The sequence below is a fragment of the Rana temporaria genome, chromosome 4 (assembly GCF_905171775.1).
Source record: "Rana temporaria chromosome 4, aRanTem1.1, whole genome shotgun sequence".
In the NCBI taxonomy this organism is placed as follows: Eukaryota; Metazoa; Chordata; class Amphibia; order Anura; family Ranidae; genus Rana; species Rana temporaria.
In genome coordinates, this window is record NC_053492.1 from 95,895,859 (window position 1) to 95,914,920 (window position 19,062).

Genomic DNA, 19,062 nt, shown 5'->3' on the forward strand with positions numbered 1-19,062 from the left:
CCCCCGCCCATTCTGGGCAAATCATCACCCCTAGCTCCAAAGTCAAAAGTCTCGGTGTCATCTTTGACACCTACATGACAATGGACGCACAAATAGGGTCAGTAGTCAGCGGATCTCACCATCTGCTGCGCCTACTACGCAGACTTATCCCATTTATCCCAAGAAGACATAGCAGTCATAGTGGGAACAATTGTGAACTCCAGACTGGACTATGCAAATGCCCTCTATCTCGGACTCCCAAAATACCAAATCTCTCGTCTGCAAGTCGTTCAGAATACGGCCGCCAGACTTGTGACTGGGGAAAAACCATGGGAATCAATCTCACCTTCGCTGAGAATCCTTCACTGGTTGCCAGTAAAGGACAGGATTGCTTTTAACCTCCTGGGCGGTGTTCCCGAGTCTGACTCGGGGTGAGATTTTTGGGCTAGGATCGGTAACCCCGAGTCAGACTCGGGCTTGCCTCGCTGGATGTACAGGGAGTTTTACTTACCTTGTCCCTGGATCCAGCGATGCCACTGCGCTGTGTGAGCGAGCGGGACCTCGCTCGATTCACACAGCATCCTCCTGTGACGCCGATCTCCGTTCCCTGCGACGTTACGACGCACAGGGACGGAGAACGGCGCCAAATTTAAAAAGGTAAACAAACACATTACATACAGTATACTGTAATCTTATAGATTACAGTACTGTATGTAAAAAAAACACACCCCCCTTGTCCCTAGTGGTCTGCCCAGTGTCCTGCATGTCATTTTATATAATAAAAACCTTTTTTTCTCCCTGCAAACTGTAGATTGTCCATAGCAACCAAAAGTGTTCCTTTATGTCAAAAATAGTTTTAGATCAGCTAGAAAACAGCGATAATAAATTATAATCACTTGCAGAATTGTGCGATAGCGATTTGTGGGGAAATTCGTCATAAAAAAAAAAAATAATGACAACGACAATTCTGCAACTGAGCAAATTTCAGCGATTTTGAGTTGATTACATTATTGAATAATTTTTATTATAATTATATTATTATTTGTTATAATTATTTATAGAAATAAATGGTGATTCTGCGCAACATATCACACTAATGGAATAGTGATATGTTGCGCAGAATCACCATTTATTTATATTCCTGTTTTATGTCATGTAAACATAATTAGGTTTTGCTGCACTATATATTTTTGGTGGATTCACTCATTTAGGATCCATTTTAGCGCAAAAGCACTTGTCACTTTATCCACTATAATTATTTATAGTTATTTATTATATTATAATTTATAATTTTGTTTTTAAAAAAATGTCATACCCGGGATGCCTATTAGAATCTTGTTTGGTCAGATTTAAGTGAGTTATTTCTAAAAACTACAGGCCTACAATATAAAACGCCAAATTTCCTTGCAAATAATGGTACCGCTTTCAGCATGTTTTTTCTGAAAGAATCATACCACCAGGGAGGTTAAAGCACTCTGACACATAAGTGCATCCATGGGAAGGCTCCGCAATATCTATGCGAAAAGATAAAAGGCCACAACGCCAATCGCGTATTGCGATCCATCGACCAAAATCTGGTCCAGATACCCAAAGCCAGATACAAATCCAAGGGAGAAAGAAGGTTTGCGGTACAAGGTCCTAGACTATGGAACGCTTTACCAACCAGCATTCGGTTGGAGGAAAACCACCTAACCTTCAGAAGACAGGTCAAAACTCTGCTTTTCTGATGCTCTGGAAAGACAGCAACAACTAGCGCCCAGAGGCTATTCAGTTCGCATGTGCCGCGCTATATAAGTTTTCATTCATTCAGGTGTTGTCTAGGGGTGTAGTTGATGAGCAGAGTAGTGAGCGAATGTCCAGTCAATGAATAAAAGTTTTAAATGCTTTATTTCCAGGCCCAACATCAACATGAGGTAGAGCAAAAAGGTTGATGAAGCAATAGAGAACTTTGCAGTATCAGGCCTGGATAAGAACCAAGCAATCCTGCTCTGAACAGCACAGTAGTAGTAGTTACAGTTCGTCGCCACTCTAGTCAGAGTGGGTGAAGTGCCCCGGACAGACTCCTGCCACAAGTCTGGCAGCCGAAGTGTCACTTTAGATTGCTGGGAGGAACAGACCTCTGCCACAGGCCTGGCTCTAGGGCCTCTGCCACAGGCCTAGTACTTTAAGTGAACCCAATGGATTGAGCGAATCCTCCCAGTAAATTAGGTCAGGGTCACCGGGTGACAGTGCAAGTGTACCTGTCAATGTCCCGGTCACCAGATCCCCGATGGTTCGTTCAAGCCCTGTTGGACAATCTGCCTCCGGGTTCTCCTCAAGCCGACTCCCCACCGGCATCCAGCCGGGGATCTCCTCAGCAGAGTTGGGAACCCAGTAAGTCACTGGGGCCCCTTTTCAGAAACATGGAGCTCCACATAGCGTGTGACCCCGGCCTGGTAGGCCATCACCGGGGTCCGTTGGATGCGCACACCCTGAAAGTGGGTGCCGCACCTGGAACCCACAAAGAACACAAAAATGGCGTCTGCCACAGATATACTCTCCCCCACCTTCCCCCTTGAGGGAAAACTCCTCTAATTAGCTGCTGGGGAAAAGTGGCTCTGCCAGAACCCCTCTAGCGCCACCTGTCGCCCAGGGGTGGAATCAGCACCCCTGGAGCGCAGACTGACCTACAGGACTGACAGCAGCCCATAATTTAGCAAATTGCGAATGGGAGCAAAATAACTCTCCCGTTCCCCACTAACTTTAGCGTAGTGCCCATACTGAAAGTAAGGGGGCGCTACATAACAATAGCAGAAGTGTGGCGGTAAAGAGCTGAAAAACCACGTTGTTTAGTGTATGTTGGCTAAAAATGTTCTGTCGTCTGTATGCATACCAAGTTCACGGCCAACGCCCCAACGGAAAAGTCAGATCGTGTGTATGAGGCTTTAGACCCCTTTCACACTGGAGGCGTTATTCAGGCACTTTAGCGCTAAAAAATTACTCATCTGCAATACCAGTTTGAAAGTCCAAGTGCTTTCACACTGGGGCACTGCATTGGCAGGACGTAAAAAAAAAAAAAAGTCATGCAAGCAGCTTCATTGAGGCGCTTGCCTATTAAAATAAAATGGGCAGTGGCAATTTGCGAGCACTTTTAACCCTTTTAATGCTAATGGGGGTTAAAAGCACAAAGACAACGGTAAAACGTTGCTACAACTAGCGGCGCTTTACCGCTGATGCCCCCGCACTGACAGTGTGAAAGGGTTCTTAGTGTGGACGCGAATCACAGCAGGGGTCTGGTGCGTCCCTGTTCTCCATTTCAGGGACGAATCAGGCAAGTTTTTTTTTGCCTGAATTCGGACCTGAAATTGAGCCAAAGACACACAGGACCCTTGTGCAGTCCGCTCCGCAGCCGCCACAGAGATGTGTGAACCGGTGTTTCATCAGATTAGGCAACCCGTCAGTTTTTTTGTAATGGAAGGAACGTTCCATCACCGCCATCTTGCTACACCCCGCACTCGTCCAGTCATACCTCCCAACTGTCCCTTATTTTGAGCAATGTCCATCTGTCCCTCATTTTGGTCTGATCTATATAGTTGTATATTAAATGCTCTTTAGTAAATTCAGCTCTCTGCCCCTTTTTTTTCCCTGACAGCTCAGACAAGCTTTATAAATTAATTTTAAACAGGTGAACAGAAGACTGCAGATAAACAGGTACGGTTTCATCTCTACGTATTACCTGAGGCCAGTCACTTTATTGGGCAGATGTAAAAGTTTGCAACCACTTTAAGTTTTGGTACTACATTTATTTTGGAGGCTTCTGGGACACATCATAGGTCTCAGAAAGCTGCAGGACCATTCACAAAGCACAGCGCTGCTCACACATGTGCAGTGGGATCCCAGCTGTGAAGCTACAAGCAGTCACAGCCAGGTTGCCAAAGTAAACGGCCAGCTCAGGCAAGGACAGCACTGGAACCCTAGACAGGTAATTGTCCCATTTTTAAAAGCCAGCAGCTACACCATTTGTAGTTGCCGACTTTGAATTTTTTGTTTTCAGGTTGAAGATCCTCTTTAAGTAGGAAATGTTAACAGGAGAAAAATTGGTATATTACGCCGACAGCTGAGCGATCACACAACTCCCGATTGTTCCGTTTTCGGTCTTCTTGAGGCAAAGAGCGGTGAATATCAGTCACCGCTCGCTCTGCCTCCAGCTCATGCCTACGACCCACAAGAGAAGTATGGCCAAAACCGCTTTTGTTTAGCCATACGTCTCTTTGAAAACCCAATGCCTATTTTTTTTTTCTTCTTTGCTTTGTAACATCCATCACCAGACCCTCATTTCCACCTTCTTGCTTTTAGACATGACATTTCAATGAGGTTATTTTGGGATGATAGTACAAAAATGTGAATAAACTAACACGATACACTAACATTTCAGGGCCACGGCAGACCCCTTTCTCCAGGTGATGGACAGCATTGAGAAAGAGGTCCGCCCTGGCCCTCAAACATCGGTGTATGTCTTTTTTAGCACATTTTTGGATAATCATCAAAAAATAACTTCCTTTAAATTTTGAGGTCTATGGTTTGAGTGCTGGCTTTTTATTTTTTTCTGTCCATGTACCATTGGCAAATTATTCTCATTTTCTTTCCCAGGAGACACAACAGTAAGTGAGGAGAATTCCACTCTTGGACAATTGTCACCAGAACAGGTGTCCCCATTGGAAGATTTCACCTCACCTCTTGTTTTGAGGACAACAAATGTTGGCTGTCCCTTCCCTTTTCTGTGACATTGGTCGCTAGTACAAAAAGAATGGTGAATCTCCCCAAAGGGGACACAGACACCAATAAATACTTGGCAAAGGGTCTAACCCTTCCTTAGTCCATCAAAAAAAAAAAAAAAAAAGTTTTCCTGGAGATGCACTTACATTATGTTGACCTGATGTAACCTGTGGCAGTATAGCACTACAGAGAAGACATGTGGGCTGACATTGCTGATCTCTTCATCGCAAAGGCTTAAAGCGGAGTTCCACTTGTTTTTTTTTTATTAACAGTCAGCAGCTAAAAGTAGAACTGCTGACTTTTAATAAAACACACACACTCACCTGTCCCATTGTCCAACGATGCAGCCGCCCGAAGCCTCGGTTCACTCCCCCCCCCCCCCCGGATTACTAGTGTGGGCACCCGGCTGTGACAGATTGACGATTTGCGGTCGGATGTGCGCTGTGCATGCGCAAGTCGCAATGCACGTCCTGAATGGCCAGGGAATCTTCTGGGACTTGCGACATGTCCCAGAAGATTGCAGGGAGGGAGGAGGAGAAAGGGAGTCACCTAGGCGGCACAAGAGGAAGTAGGAGCTGGGTGTCAAAACTAGCTTTCTTCAGAAAGCAACTATTTTTCAACAGACCAAGCAAAAATGGCATTAAGACAAACCATTTACCACTGAAAGGGGTGCTACAATGGTCAGCTTTTGTTCATTTATGTAAAACCTGTATCTTAAAAAAAAAAAAAAACACCCTCTTGATGTAACTGCTTATATAAAGTGTTGGCTGGAATACAGCTTTAATTCGTTAGTCAAGTCCATGGTTATGGTCACACTGAAGGGAACAAAGAAATGCTGAACGGCAACACTCCGATGCAACACCTTTATTGTGTCAATAGTATAAAATCCAGTCAGTCCATACAGTAACAGATGTTTGGGTGCAAAATCGAATGTGTTTCACACCACTAAGTCGCACAATTTCCTATGCGACTTTGCCCTGCCACTTCATGTACTAACTTCAATGAACGTAATCCGACTTTGAGATGATTGCTACTTGGCCTTTGACCAAAGCAATTCCTTTGCTTCTGGTATATCATGTCAAATTTATAAAAAAAAAAATATATATTGGTGTGGGGTCCCTTCCCCAGGACCATACCAGACGCATGATGTCACATGGGGTGGGGGTCTCCAGGTGATGTCATCGGATGGCCACGCCCCTTCACTATATAAGAACTGGCAGACAGAGCTGACAACTCTGGGGGGGTGGCAGCGGCAGAAGATCAGAGAAAGAAGATACCAGAGAAGGGGGAAGCCCGGAGGAAGAAGATACCAGAGAAGGGGGAAGCCCGGAGGAAGAAGATACCAGAGAAGGGGGAAGCCCGGAGGAAGAAGATACCAGAGAAGGGGGAAGCCCGGAGGAAGAAGATACCAGAGAAGGGAGTACCCCGGAGGAAGAAGATATCAGAGAAGGGGGAAGCCCGGAGGAAGAAGACATCGGTGGCGGAATGGAAGAAAGAAGACACAGCTATGATGGGGGACATTCTTCATTTTTAACAACGGACTTGTCAAAAACCGTCTCCTGTTTTTTGTAAGACTACACTTCTTTCTTTTGGTGAATGGATAGAGGTACAATGTACCCCATACTCATTCACATGGGAACCCATCCCCCCCATCTTGAGGGCTTGTGGCCTGGTATAGTCCGGTTGGGGGGGGCGCACTCATTTGTCCTTCCCCCGTTTCCTGACCTGCATGTTCAGATAAGGGTCTGGTATGGATTTATTTTTTTTGGCGTGGGGTTTCCCTCTAAAATCTATACCAGACCATAGAGTCTGGTAGGGTCTTAGGGGGACTCTACGCTGTTTTGTTTGGCTTCAAGATCCTCAGAGCACAAGTTACATGCCACAAGTCGGATCAGTTAAAGGGGAGTTACAGCCTTTTTTTTTTTATGTTTATTAAGCCCAGGTTCACACTGGGTACGTTTTGCTTCGATTTGAGATGCGATTTTACATGTGAAATCGCATCTCAAATCGGCGGCAATTTTCGGCAATGACACCGTCCTAATCGGTGCGACGCCGCACCGATTTCAAAAAGTAGTTCCTGTACTACTTTTTGCAATTTCTGGCCTCAATTTACATTGACATCTGTGCAGAAACCTGCACAGATGTCTCTTAAATCGCGGCCGAAATCTGGACTGCCAGCAGGAGTGAAATCGTGCGAGTTGAGCTGAACTAGCGCGGCTTCACTCCCGCAGCCCAGTGTGAATCAGGGCTTAAAAGTCAGCAGCATCAAAAAATGTAGCTGCTGGCTTTTAATAAACATACACTTACCTGTTCCACGGTCCAGCGACGTGCCGCTGGGAGCTTTCTTCCGGTCTCCCCCCCTTCATAGCCGGCGCCTCTACTGCAACTGTGGGAACCCGGCCGTGACAGCTTTCGGCTTCTCGGCTGGGCACTCACTGCGCATGCGCGAACGGCGCATCGCTCCCTGATTGGACAGGCGATCGCCTAGGACCTGTCACGTGTCCCAGGTGATCTCCTACAGGGAGGGGCCGCTAAAAGGCGATATGACGTATCGCCTTAGTGGTCCCTGGGCGGAAGGAGGAAGTGGGACAGGAAGTCGCACTCCTCCTGAAGCCCCCACTCCCCCCGCAAAGAAAATGACATGCCAAATATGGCATGCAAGGGGGCGAGGAGTGGATTAAGCAGAAGTTCCACTTTTGGGTGGAACTCCGCTTTAAGATGATGATCCGTCTTGGGTGCGACTTAAAGTACATTCAAATCAATGGGCTGAAATCGAGCCCAAGTCGGACCAAAGTAGTGCAGGAACCTTTTTCAAAGTCGGAGCAACACAAGTCAAACCAGTTAGGACGGCTCTCATAGGGAACCACTGATTTTTACATGTCATGCAACTTGTGCTCTCGAATCAGAGCGCATGTTGGACCAGTGTGAACCATCGCTTGATCTGCTAGTGCATCTTACACTACCCTATACCAAAAATTGACAGTGCTGCTCCCAAGGGTGTACTTGGTGCTTCTCTATCTAGAGTATAGACACACTAAGACAGGAAATGTATAACTGGCTGGATCAACGGGTCAAAATAAAAGGCAAAAAGAAAACTGAGTACCCCCGCAAGCTGATTCCTAGGAGGTTGATCCCTAGCTACACTCTGTGCATCCATTGGAACACACAGCACTGCTTGGCCCCACCCCCTTGTCACTGCATTTGATTGACAGCAGCAGGAGACAACGGCTCCTACTGCTCTCACCGAGTCCAGTGAGGAGGGAGAGAGACACTGCTCTCATGCACAGCCCTGCACCAAGATTGGGCTCAGGTAATTATTTTGGGGAGTTGAACCTAAAAGGTTTTAATTTACCTTAAAGGGGTTGTACAGATTCATTTTTTTTTTTATTATTATTATAACAAACATGTCATACTTATCTGCAAAGGTTTTGCACAGAGGGCCCCGATCCTCCTTCTGGGGTCCCCCCAGCGGCACTCCTGGCCCCTCCTCAAGGGCCCCCATGGAGAGCCGCATTCCATAAGGGCACACTTCCGAGTCCTGCTGCATTCATTAACACAGACAGCAGGACTCGGCCCCGCAGGTCACAAAGGCTCCTGCTGCCATCAATTTATCCAATGAGAACCCGAGACAGTAGCTTGAGCTGCTGTGCTCGTCTGTCCATGGAACAATGGCGCTCCTGGACAAGGCTCTGTACCCATGTGATCAGCTGTGTCCAATCACAGCTGATCACATGTAAACAAGGAAAGGTTGGTTATCGCATGCCTCCCAACTTTTTGAGATAGGAATGAGGGACACCTACTAGAAAAAGGATTAGTTCAGGGGTCTCAAACTGGTGGCCCTCCAGTTGTTGCAAAACTACAAGTCCCATGAGGCATTGCAAGGCTGACAGTTACAAGCATGACTCCCACAGGCAGAGGCATGCTGGGACTTGTAGTTTTGCAAGGGCCGCCAGAATTTACAAATGCAGCAATTTAGAAATAGGATGAAAGGTTTAGCACTGAAAAAACACTTTTTGATAGATAGTGCATTTTATATACATCTATATAGATCAGACCAAAATGAGGAGCAATGAGGGACATTGCTACAAATCAGGGACAGTTGGGTGCCATGTTATCGGCTTTCTTTTCCTCAAACTGACAGCGTGAGGAGAGCCTATCCGCTACATTTTCTCACACGTGAGACTTGTACAGATGATGATTAGTGCCCTTTCAATGTTGCCTGCCAATCAGAGCCCATCAGTGCTCCTCTCATAAGTGCCAATCAGTGCAGGAGAAAAAAAAACAGCACTTATTTACTTGATTTTCTAATAGAAACTTTATTTTTTAGCAAAAAAATAAATAAAAAGCCCAGTGGCAACTAAATAACACCAAAAGAAAGTTCTACCCGTCTCAAAACAAATGTCATTTGGGTACATTGTTGCATGACTGCGCAATTGTCAAAGTGTGACAGCGCTGGAAGCTGAACATTGGCCTGGGCAGGAAGGGGTGCAAGTGCCTGGTTTTGAGGTGGTTAAACCACCTTCTCACATTTCAGCCATGGCCATTTTTCTCTGCAGATCCCTCCCTGTGTCCCTTCTTCCCCTCCCTGTGTCCCTTCTTCCCCTGATCAGAAGTTGGGCGGTGCACATGAGCTTTGTGTATCGTATTCTGTACTATGAACTATAACGGGGCCATACACCTCATGGCACAGGAGAGGAGCCGAGATCGCTCATTCAGAATCCCCACCACCCCCCGATCCCCAGCAACTCTCCCACACACACGTGTCTCTTCTTTGCCTTTCCCGCGCCCCGTACTCAGCGTGCTCTCTGTGCTTGTCATTGAGGGGTTTACCTCGTCCGTTGTCAGCTGTCCGGAGCGTCCAATGAGGAGCCTAGGGGGCGGGCTGTGCTCAGCGTGCTCGCAGAGTGTAGCAAGATGGCGGTGATGAAATGCCACTTCCGTTACAAAAAAAACTGACGGGTCGCCTAATCTGACGAAACACCGTGCATTTATTGAGTTTACCTCGTCCGGGGTCAGCTGACCAAAAAAGTCCGGGGTGTCCAATAAGGAGCTTAGGGGCGGGGACTAAACTTGCTTTACGTTATTGAGTTGAAGCATTATTGCGCACCCGGATACAGGTACCATAGAGAGCGGGTATAGGAGGGGAGGATAGGATTATGTATGTATGTATTCTCATCACATGTATCCGTTGACACCATTCCTTGGCTGTCCTGATGCCACTGGGTTAGCATCGCAGCCAGGGATTTAATGTTTTCTGGACATTCTACTGATAGTAGACCAGGTATTTCCCCAGTATAGGTTTCCATTGAGGGCCAGTTCACATTATATGCAGTGACAGTTGTATTACCATATTGTAAAATGTGTGTCACTGCAGGGATACCCAGATAATAATTGTTTCCTGGTCACACTGCAACACAACTTAGTGCTACGCTAAAATGCAGACAAGCTGCGTTTTATTGCAGTGCACAGCCCAAATTGCACTGCAGTGTTGATCATCGCACCACCCAACATTGTAGTAAATGAAGTGTATGTTTTATATACTTCAAATAAAGTTCGTCCAAAAAAATAAAAAAAGAGGGAGCAGTGTGCTGCAATTGTGCATCGCTGCCCCCCTAGTGCAGCAGCAAAGCAGTGCAAATAATTGCTCCAACTGGGCTGGCTGTGCCCCCTTCTACTTCCCTTAGAGCCCTTTCACACTGTTTATTTATTTATTTTGCAGTGATTTACTGTCGTTTTGAAGTGTTTTTAACACCCGCTAGTGGCCGAAAAAAGGGTTAAAAGCGCTCGCAAAGTCCTGCTGCTGAGGCGCTAAATATTGATTTCAATGGGCAGAAGCGCTTTAGGAGCGGTGTATACACCCATTGAAATCAATGGTCAGCACCACAAAGTGCTTCAGCGGCGGTGCCAAAGAAGCTGCTTGCAGGACTTTTTTTTTTGATGTCCTGCCCGCACAGCGCCGCCAGTGGGAAAGCACTTGGACTTTCACACTGGAATTGCAGATGAGGCATTTTTCAGGCACTTTACATGCGCTTTTTTTTAGCGCTAAATTGCCTGAAAACGCCTCCAGTGTGAAAGGGGTCTTAGGCCTCATTCACACTTGGCGGACTCCGTCGCTACGGATGACAAGCTTCTCTCTGTTCACTGAGTGGGGAGGGGCTTGTCGGGCACCGCTGTGTTCTATGGAGCGACCTGATGAAAACGGACAGCATGTCCGTTTTCATCAGATCTTACCCAATCCGATCCGCATGGACGGTGGGGACGTGGCCCCCATACGTCTGTTTTCAGCGGATTGGATCGGGTCGGATGTCAGCGGACATGTCTCCGCTGACATCTGACGCTCCATAGGAATGCATGGAGCGCCCGTTCAGGTCCGTGACAGACGGACCCGAACGGCCCGTAGTGTGAATGAGGCTTTAGGCTTGATATACGTGCATTTAGTGTGTAAAACTGAGAATCCTGTGTGTTTCCTGCACTGCATTGAAATCACACAGCATTCATGCCAACTGCAATGGATGTCAATGTTGAAGGGGTTGTAAACCTTCATGTATGCTATGCTATGCATGCGCTGTCACCCCTGAGAGGACTTCCATCTTCCCGGTCTTCCTTCCGTGTTCGTGGCCTCCAGCTACATGAGTGGCTGGAAGCGCAATGACGTCACTCTCTCACAGGAGCTGCCGATTACGGCACAGGCTCTGAAGGTCCAGATATCTCCTAAACAGTGCAGGTTTAGGAGATATTTACACTACCTACAGGTTAGCCTTATAGATGGTAAAATTGAGTTTACTACCACATTTAGCTTTGTGTTTGTTGGCCGATAATTATGTGCTGTTTGTATGCAAGACAAAAGTCTGACGCTTTGCGGAAAATCCAATCGTGTATACGAGGCTTTAGACTAGGTCAGGGGTGCCCAAACTTTTCTCAAAGAGGGCCAGATTTCATGAAGTGAACATGCGTGAGGGCCGACCATTTTGCCTGACATTCTTTGAACCATTAAAATTTGGTCTAAGTGTCTTTGTCCAAGCACTAATACACAGCCCAACAAGAATTCTCTTGCCTGTGGCTGTGTGTGGTGAAGAGATGAGCTCGGGTGTGTTATTTAAATATACCGTATTTATCGGCATATAACACGCACCTTCACTTTAGGAAGGAAGTTTCAGGGGGAAAAAAATGTAAATAAAGAACTGTGAAGCAAAATAAGGGTCATTGCCCATGAATGCAGCCTAATCAGTGCCCATCTGCAGCCTCGCCATTGCCACGAATGCAGCCTGATCGATGCCCATCTGCAGCCTTGGAGGGCTGGACGAGCGCCAACAGATTACATAAAGGAGAATCTCCTGTTTACACAGCAGCCTCTTTAATACAATGTACCGCCTCCTATGATAGACAGACCAGTCGTCCAATGGCAGCCCAGGAGACGGGACTTCATATTACAGATGCCACCGAAACAGGAGATTCTCCTGTATGTAATTTGACAGCACTTGTTCCCCCTCTCCCTGTCCCCTCCGAGGCAGCGCCGATAAAAACAGTATATATCCAAATTACCAGGGGGGCCACATTTAACTGGAACGGGGGCTGCAACTGGCCCCCTGGCCGGACTTTGGACATGCCTGGTCTAGGTTCACACTTGAGCATTTTTTATCACGTTTTTCAGGAATGCAGAACAGTCAATTTAACATGGCGTCCTATGTGTCCTATTCACATCTTTGCAGTTTCCTGCAGCGTGTTTTTGGAAGAGGTGCAGGGACTTTTTTACACACGAGAGTGTCTTTTTGGATCTTTAGACTTTAATGGAAGTGTATGAAAATGCATATACATGCGTTTATAGTAGGGGTCACAGTGTGCAGAGCCTGTGCAATGATTCCACCACTGCCGCCACACACAGTTGCCCATTAGGATCATTTAGAAGACGTGGCTGTGTGCAACTATGCAAGGGCTGTACAATGCACCTGCATGCACACCAGCTTTCAAGTTTAGTATTTTATGCAGCCCCCAACGCATAACTGCATACAGCCATTTCTTCTAATTCATCTCAATGGGTGGCTACATGAAGCTGGGCCTAGGAGAGTCATTGCACAGGCTCTGCATGTTCTACAGCCGTGTGCATGAAGCCTAAGATGGGTGGGAAGCTTGGTTCAGGAGACATAGCTCACATCGGGTCCAGTGGTGTCCTGCTCCTTTGTGATACTGCACTTTTATGATTTTATGAACAATAAGTCGTATATTGCAAATTTTTGTTTTGGTGGCTGTGTTAGTTTTCTTTTCTTTTTTACGTTTTCCTTCATTTTATCCTGATAATCCTGACATTTACACACTTCCTGTCCTAGGGCAACACTTGTACTGGGCAGCATTGTCATCCAAAGACAGGACTTAGGACTAAATAACACTTCCTTTCATCTTTATAACAAAGGAGGTGTTTTGTAGTCCACAGAAATAGCGGGGAACAATGCTAACTGATAACAGTCCAGAGGCAGAGAGTACAGGAAGTTATCAGATCGCAAGGTTTATGTGTGTGTGTATATGTAATATATATACAGCCCTCAAAATTTCCACTCGCCTGCTAGCATTTGGCGAGTGGATTTAAGCTGGGGGCGAGTGATGACAGGGCTGCATGACCAATCTTTCTTCAATCTGTGCCTACACTTAGAGCCCCGATGCGATTGGCGGCCAAAGAGGAAAGGTGCATGCTCGGGAAAAGTAGTCTGTTGAGCCGCGCACAGGCAGAGCAGTACACAGGTGCTCTCCTTACAATTCTCATTAAGCCATGGGACCTAACAGTATGACCTCTCTGAGCCTACCCCCTCCCCTGGGCCCCGACCAATGTAGCTGGAGAGCAGGGAGCAGAAAGTAATGAGTCAGGTGGAGGATTGCGAAAATTACCACTCCGGGTGTCCCAGGTAGGCAGTGCAGCGCTCACTGAAAGTTGCCCTGACATGAGAGCGGCAGCCTTCCAGTTTGTGCAGTTTTCTTCTCCTTGTGCTCTATGTAAGTGTCCAGCAGTTTAGCCTGAGCACTGTGAACAGACTGGTCTCAATGTGTGCTGTGCGGTGTCAATGTGCGCTGTGCTATGGTGTCAATGGCTGTACAGTTGTGTGGATCCCAGCGCTGGATTGTACTCCCTCCCGCTGTGCTGCAGCTCCTCTCCTCACTGCCAGCCTGAATAAAAGGGGGAAGTGGGGACATGCAAGCGCGGAGCCGCACACACAGGCTCCTGATGATGAGATGAATGGGAGAGGGAGAGGGAGAGAGAGGATGGATGGGAGTTGCAGAGGAGACAGCAAGAGAATGGGGAAGAGATCCAGTTCTAGTGCCCTGTCCCTCTGGTCTGCCCCCAGTGCCCTGTTCCATTTTGTTAAAGTTGTTTTGGTAATATTTAATTGTGTAATTTGATTCTGCATAAAACATTTAACAGTGTCATTCCATGAGATAATCTACGAGGGCGTGTTTAGGGGCGCAATTAGGCGTGGAGCAGTGTACGAATTAGGTGGGGCAACTGGTGGCGAGTAACTCTTGAGGCCTGGCTAGTAGCTCAGGGCTTGACATTTTGAGCCCTGATATATATATATATATATATATATATATATATATATATATATATATATATATATATATATATATATATATATATATATATATATATATATTATACTCACTCTATCACACACAGTATGTCACAAGTGAGTACACCTCTCCCATTTTTGTAAATATTTCATTCTATCTTTTCCTGTGACAACACTGAAGAAATTACACTTTGCTACAATGTAAAGTAGTGAGTGTACAGCTCGTGTAACAGTGTAAATTTGCCGTTCCCTCAAAATAACTCAACACACAGCCATTAATGTCGAAACCACTGGCAACAAAAGTGAGTACACCCCTAATTGAAAATATCCACATTGGGCCCAAAGTGTCAATATTTTGTGTGGCCGCCATTATTTTCCAGCACTGCCTTAACCCTCTTGGACATGGAGTTCACCAGAGCTTCACAGGTTGCCACTGGAGTCCTCTTCCACTCCTCCATGACAACATCACAGAGCTGGTGGATGTTAGAGACCTTGCGCTCCTCCACCTTCCATTTGAGGATGCCCCAAAGATGCTCAATAGGGTTTAGATCTGGAGACATGCTTGGCGAGTCCATCACCTTCAGCTTCTTTAGCAAGGCAGTGGTCATCTTGGAGGTGTGTTTGGGGTCATTATCATGTTGGAATACTGCCCTGCAGAACCAGTCCCAGAAGGGAGGGGATCATGCTCAGTTTCAGTATGTCACAGTACATGTTGGCATTCATAGTTCCCTTTACTGAACTGTAGCTCCCCAGTGCCGGCAGCACTCATGCAGCCCCAGACCATGACACTCCCACCACCATGCTTGAATGTAGGCAAGACACACTTGTCTGTGTACTCCTTACCTGGTTGCCGCCACACACGCTTGACACCATCTGAACCAAATAAGTTGATCTTGGTCTCATCAAACCACAGGACATGGTTCCAGTAATCCATGTGCTTAGTCTGCTTGTCTTTAGCAAGCTGTTTGTGAGCTTTCCTGTGCATCATCTTTAGAAGAGGCTTCCTTCTGGGACGACAGCCATGCAGACCACTTTGATGCAGTGTGTGGCGTATGGTCTGAGCACTGACAGGCTGACACCCCCCCCCTGTAAACATTGGATGTTTTTTCACCTTAATGCATAGGATGTTTGCAGTTTTTTACCAAAAAATACTGGAGGAACATTTGCATTCATCAGCCAGGAAGCTGTGCATGGGACGTACTTGGACATTCCAACATGACAGCGATCCAAAACACAAGGCCGGGTCGACCTGTCATTTGCTACAGCAGAATAAAGTGAAGGATCTGGAGTGGCCATCTCAGTCTCCTGACCTCAATATCATTGAGCCACTCTGGGGAGATCTCAAACATGCAGTTCATGGAAGACAGCCCAAGAATTTCCAGGAACTGGAGGCTTTTTGCCAAGAGGAATTGGCAGCTTTACCATCTGAGAAGATAAAGAGCCTCATCCACAAATACCACAAAAGACTTCAAGCTGTCATTGATGTTAAAGGGGGCAACACACGGTATTAAGAACTGGGGTATGTAAACTTTTGATCTGGGTCGTTTCTGTTGTCATAAAGTGTAAACACAGATGATTGATAATAAATGGCTTCAGCCAAACACTAACCATGAGTGAAAGAAAAGTTTTTGTGTTATCGTTCATATTCTCTGAAAAATGACCAAAAAAAACATAAATTCTGCCAGGGTATGTAAACTTATGCGCACACTTGTATTTTTAGTTAATCTAGTTTTCAGACCTAATGAAATATTGATTGTTTTTGCTTGCCTGACTGGCATCTGAGGTTTATGGTGGGCTGAAAAAAATAGTTGTTTATCTGTACCTAATCTGGTCCTTATTGGAATACTAACAAAACCTTTTTTCTTCTGCTCTTCAGGATGGACTGTGCTTATTAGTGATTCTGCCGCTTCTCCAAGGTGTGGTAGATGGGAGATGTTTAAGTCTTTCGGTGTCTTGCCTTTCGCTCGCTCATTGTGCGCATCCATTGGAAGCGCACAGGCATTGGTGGTTAGAATGTTCTATGCCGTGAAGACAGGACGGAAGCCAGGATTATACAACACATGGTAAGAGATGCAAAATCTGTGTGCATAACAAAATACTAAATTACATTTTATATTTTCCTGTAATCTGGTGATTTGGTTCATTCCTGAGCCTATGAATGCCAGGGATAATAGGCAGAGTTGGAGATTTTGCCATATTTCTGTTGTCCACAGTAGCAGTATGTAGATGAAAGGGCAAGGAGATAACAGTGGCAGAAAAGCTCCCATTTTTTAAGTGGTTGTAAACCCTTACATATACAGTTCCCAGTGAAGTGACTGGCCTCAGGTGATACATGGAAAATTAAACAAATCCTCCTACATAAGTTGGGCCTGTCTATCTTCAGTCTTCTCTTCTCCACATCTGTTCAAAGTCCATAATTTATAAATTTTCTCTGAGCTTTCAGAAACCAGGAGGCAGGGAGCTGGAGTTAGTCTGCAAAGCTTTGTGAGAGCTGATTGGAGGGTATGGACACACTCCCCTTCACATAGCAGCCAGGAACAGAGCTGAAGCTGTCAATCACAGGCTGTGTGATGGAGCTTCCTCCCCTGACACCGGTTTATCTCTTGGTTTCAGCAAGGCCTGTCAGAAGTGATTCATGCTGATGGATGCTGAGGAGCAAGACAGCAGACAGAATTTTTTTTTTTTCTGTCAATTGTAAGGCAAAAAGCATAATGAGCTAGTATGCACCGCATACTAGCCCATTATGAAATACCTGCCTTAGAACGAGGCGTTGGTAACTTACCTGGTCCACGCCGACGTAGCTGACATGTTGCCTCGGCATGTCTTCCGGGTATCGCGGCTCCATCGCTGTGAGTGGCTGGAGCCGTGATGTCGTCACTCCCGTGCAGGAGACTTCTTTCCGGCAAGGTCCAGCGTCTGCCGGGCCTTCAGCCGAGAATCCCCTGTGCACATTCGCCGCTGCAGTCAGCAGCTCACCGTAAAGGTTTAGGAGTGTTGTTTTTTTTTTTTTTTTTTACCTACAGGTAAGCCATATTATAGGCTTACCTTTACCTGTAGGTAAAAGTTCCAAAAATGACTATACAACCACTTTTAAGTTGCATTAGTGAAATAATTGAACTTTTTGCACAGTATTCAAATTTTTTGAGTATTACCTGTCTAAGTTTGCAACTTGTTCTCAGTTCAGGTATCCTTTGACATCCTTATTGATGCATTTCCTGTTTGGTACAAGATATGAAACAACTAAACAGAACTTGAAGTAGCAGACTGTTTCTAGAGTGGTGTCTGATGTTGGAACACTAAATATTAGGGCTGTTACTGATCAAAATGTTTGTGTTCGATTAATCGATTTTTTTTTTAATGGACTAATTTTGATTAATTATAACGCACATACAGATCCAACTACTTTTAGCTGATCTCCTTGCAGGCTGATTCCCAGTGCAGCTACCAACCACTGGAAAAATGGATAGCAGGATACAAAAAACAAACAAAGGCAGCGCTCAATGGGAATAGCATTAAAACTTTTATAGTCTTCAAGTAGGTAACCAAATAAATATTGCACTGGAGATAAAATCGATGTAGCTACATAAACTGTAAAAATGGTGCGAGTAATACCAAACGGTAGCAAAAGAATGTCCCTGACATCACCGGATCTCCGTCGGAACTCCCTGAAGGCCCGGAAGCCGGCGGAGAGGTGAGTACCAATCAAAATAATTTTGATCGATCAAAAAAATTAAAGATTAATGTCTTATTTTATCTTCATGTGCAATCTGTCATCTTAGGGATGAATGCAAGGAACAAGTGGATCGTTTTGCAGGTGCCAGGTACAAGAAGTTTGCCTCCGAGGAAGAAGCCTTGAAGTTTATAGGCGAAACTGAAGGAGCTCCCTCAAAAAGTTCAGAAAGTAAGTTATGGAAGGAAGCATAGGACACAAAAGTTTAACTTTGCACTGTAAGTTTAACATTGTACTAAGGAGTAGAGTTGAGCGAACCCGAACTGTAAAGTTCGAGTTCGGTACGGACTTTGGGTTTTTCCCGAACCCGAATAATTGGAAAAAGTTTGGGTCCGGAGTTCGGGAAAAAAAAAATGCGTGGAGGTCCCCGCAAATTCAATAACCAGACCCTTTAGGTCTGGTATGGATATTAAGGGGAACCCTACCGTCAATTTAAAAAAAAATGACGTGCGGTTCCCCCTAAATATCCATAACCAGACCCGTTATCCGAGCGCGTTGACCTGGCCGGCCGCAGAAAAGAGGGGGGGACAGAGTGCGGCCCCCCCCTCTCCTGAACCGCACCAGGCCACATGCCCTCAACATGGGGAGGATGTCCCCTTGTTGATGGGGACAAGGGTCTCATCCCCACAACCCTTGCCCGGTGGTTGTGGGGGTATGCGGGCGGGAGGCTTATCAGAATCTGGAAGACCCCTTTAACAAAGGGGACCCCCAGATCCTGACCCCCCCCCTGTGTGAAATGGTAATGGGGTACACTGTACCCCTACCATTTCACAAAGAAAGTGTAAATTTTTGTAAAAAAAAAAACACACACCGTAGAATAAAGTCCTTTATTAATAAAAAAAAAAAAAAAAAAAACTCCAGCGGTGATAATCCACTCGTTCCCGGCTTCCTGCTCCTACGTTGTCCTGATCCTGCGACGGCTGCGGGTGATCTCCAGCGATGAGAAGATCCAGCGACGGATGCGGCATGCGATGAGAAGATCCATCCAGAGAGCAGCATCGCCGACCTCCTCTCACCGCTGGACACAGCCCAGCGAATGAC

General features: G+C 46.0%; 1 protein-coding gene across 2 annotated transcripts in view; it reads left to right on the forward strand.

Annotated features, from left to right (window-relative positions):
• The first annotated feature begins 9,747 nt into the window (after positions 1 to 9,747).
• Positions 9,748 to 19,062, forward strand: part of RNASEH1 (ribonuclease H1) — a 34,313-nt gene continuing 24,998 nt past the window's right edge. The window contains exons 1-3 of one of the 2 annotated variants that reach the window (XM_040348658.1): positions 9,748 to 9,851; positions 16,168 to 16,354; positions 18,071 to 18,192. In XM_040348658.1, the coding sequence (XP_040204592.1) occupies positions 16,224 to 16,354; positions 18,071 to 18,192 (253 nt within the window). In that variant the 5' untranslated portion in view covers positions 9,748 to 9,851; positions 16,168 to 16,223. Of the gene's footprint in view, positions 9,852 to 9,910; positions 10,016 to 16,167; positions 16,355 to 18,070; positions 18,193 to 19,062 lie in introns of those variants that run through there. The other variant, XM_040348657.1, reaches the window with a different exon arrangement.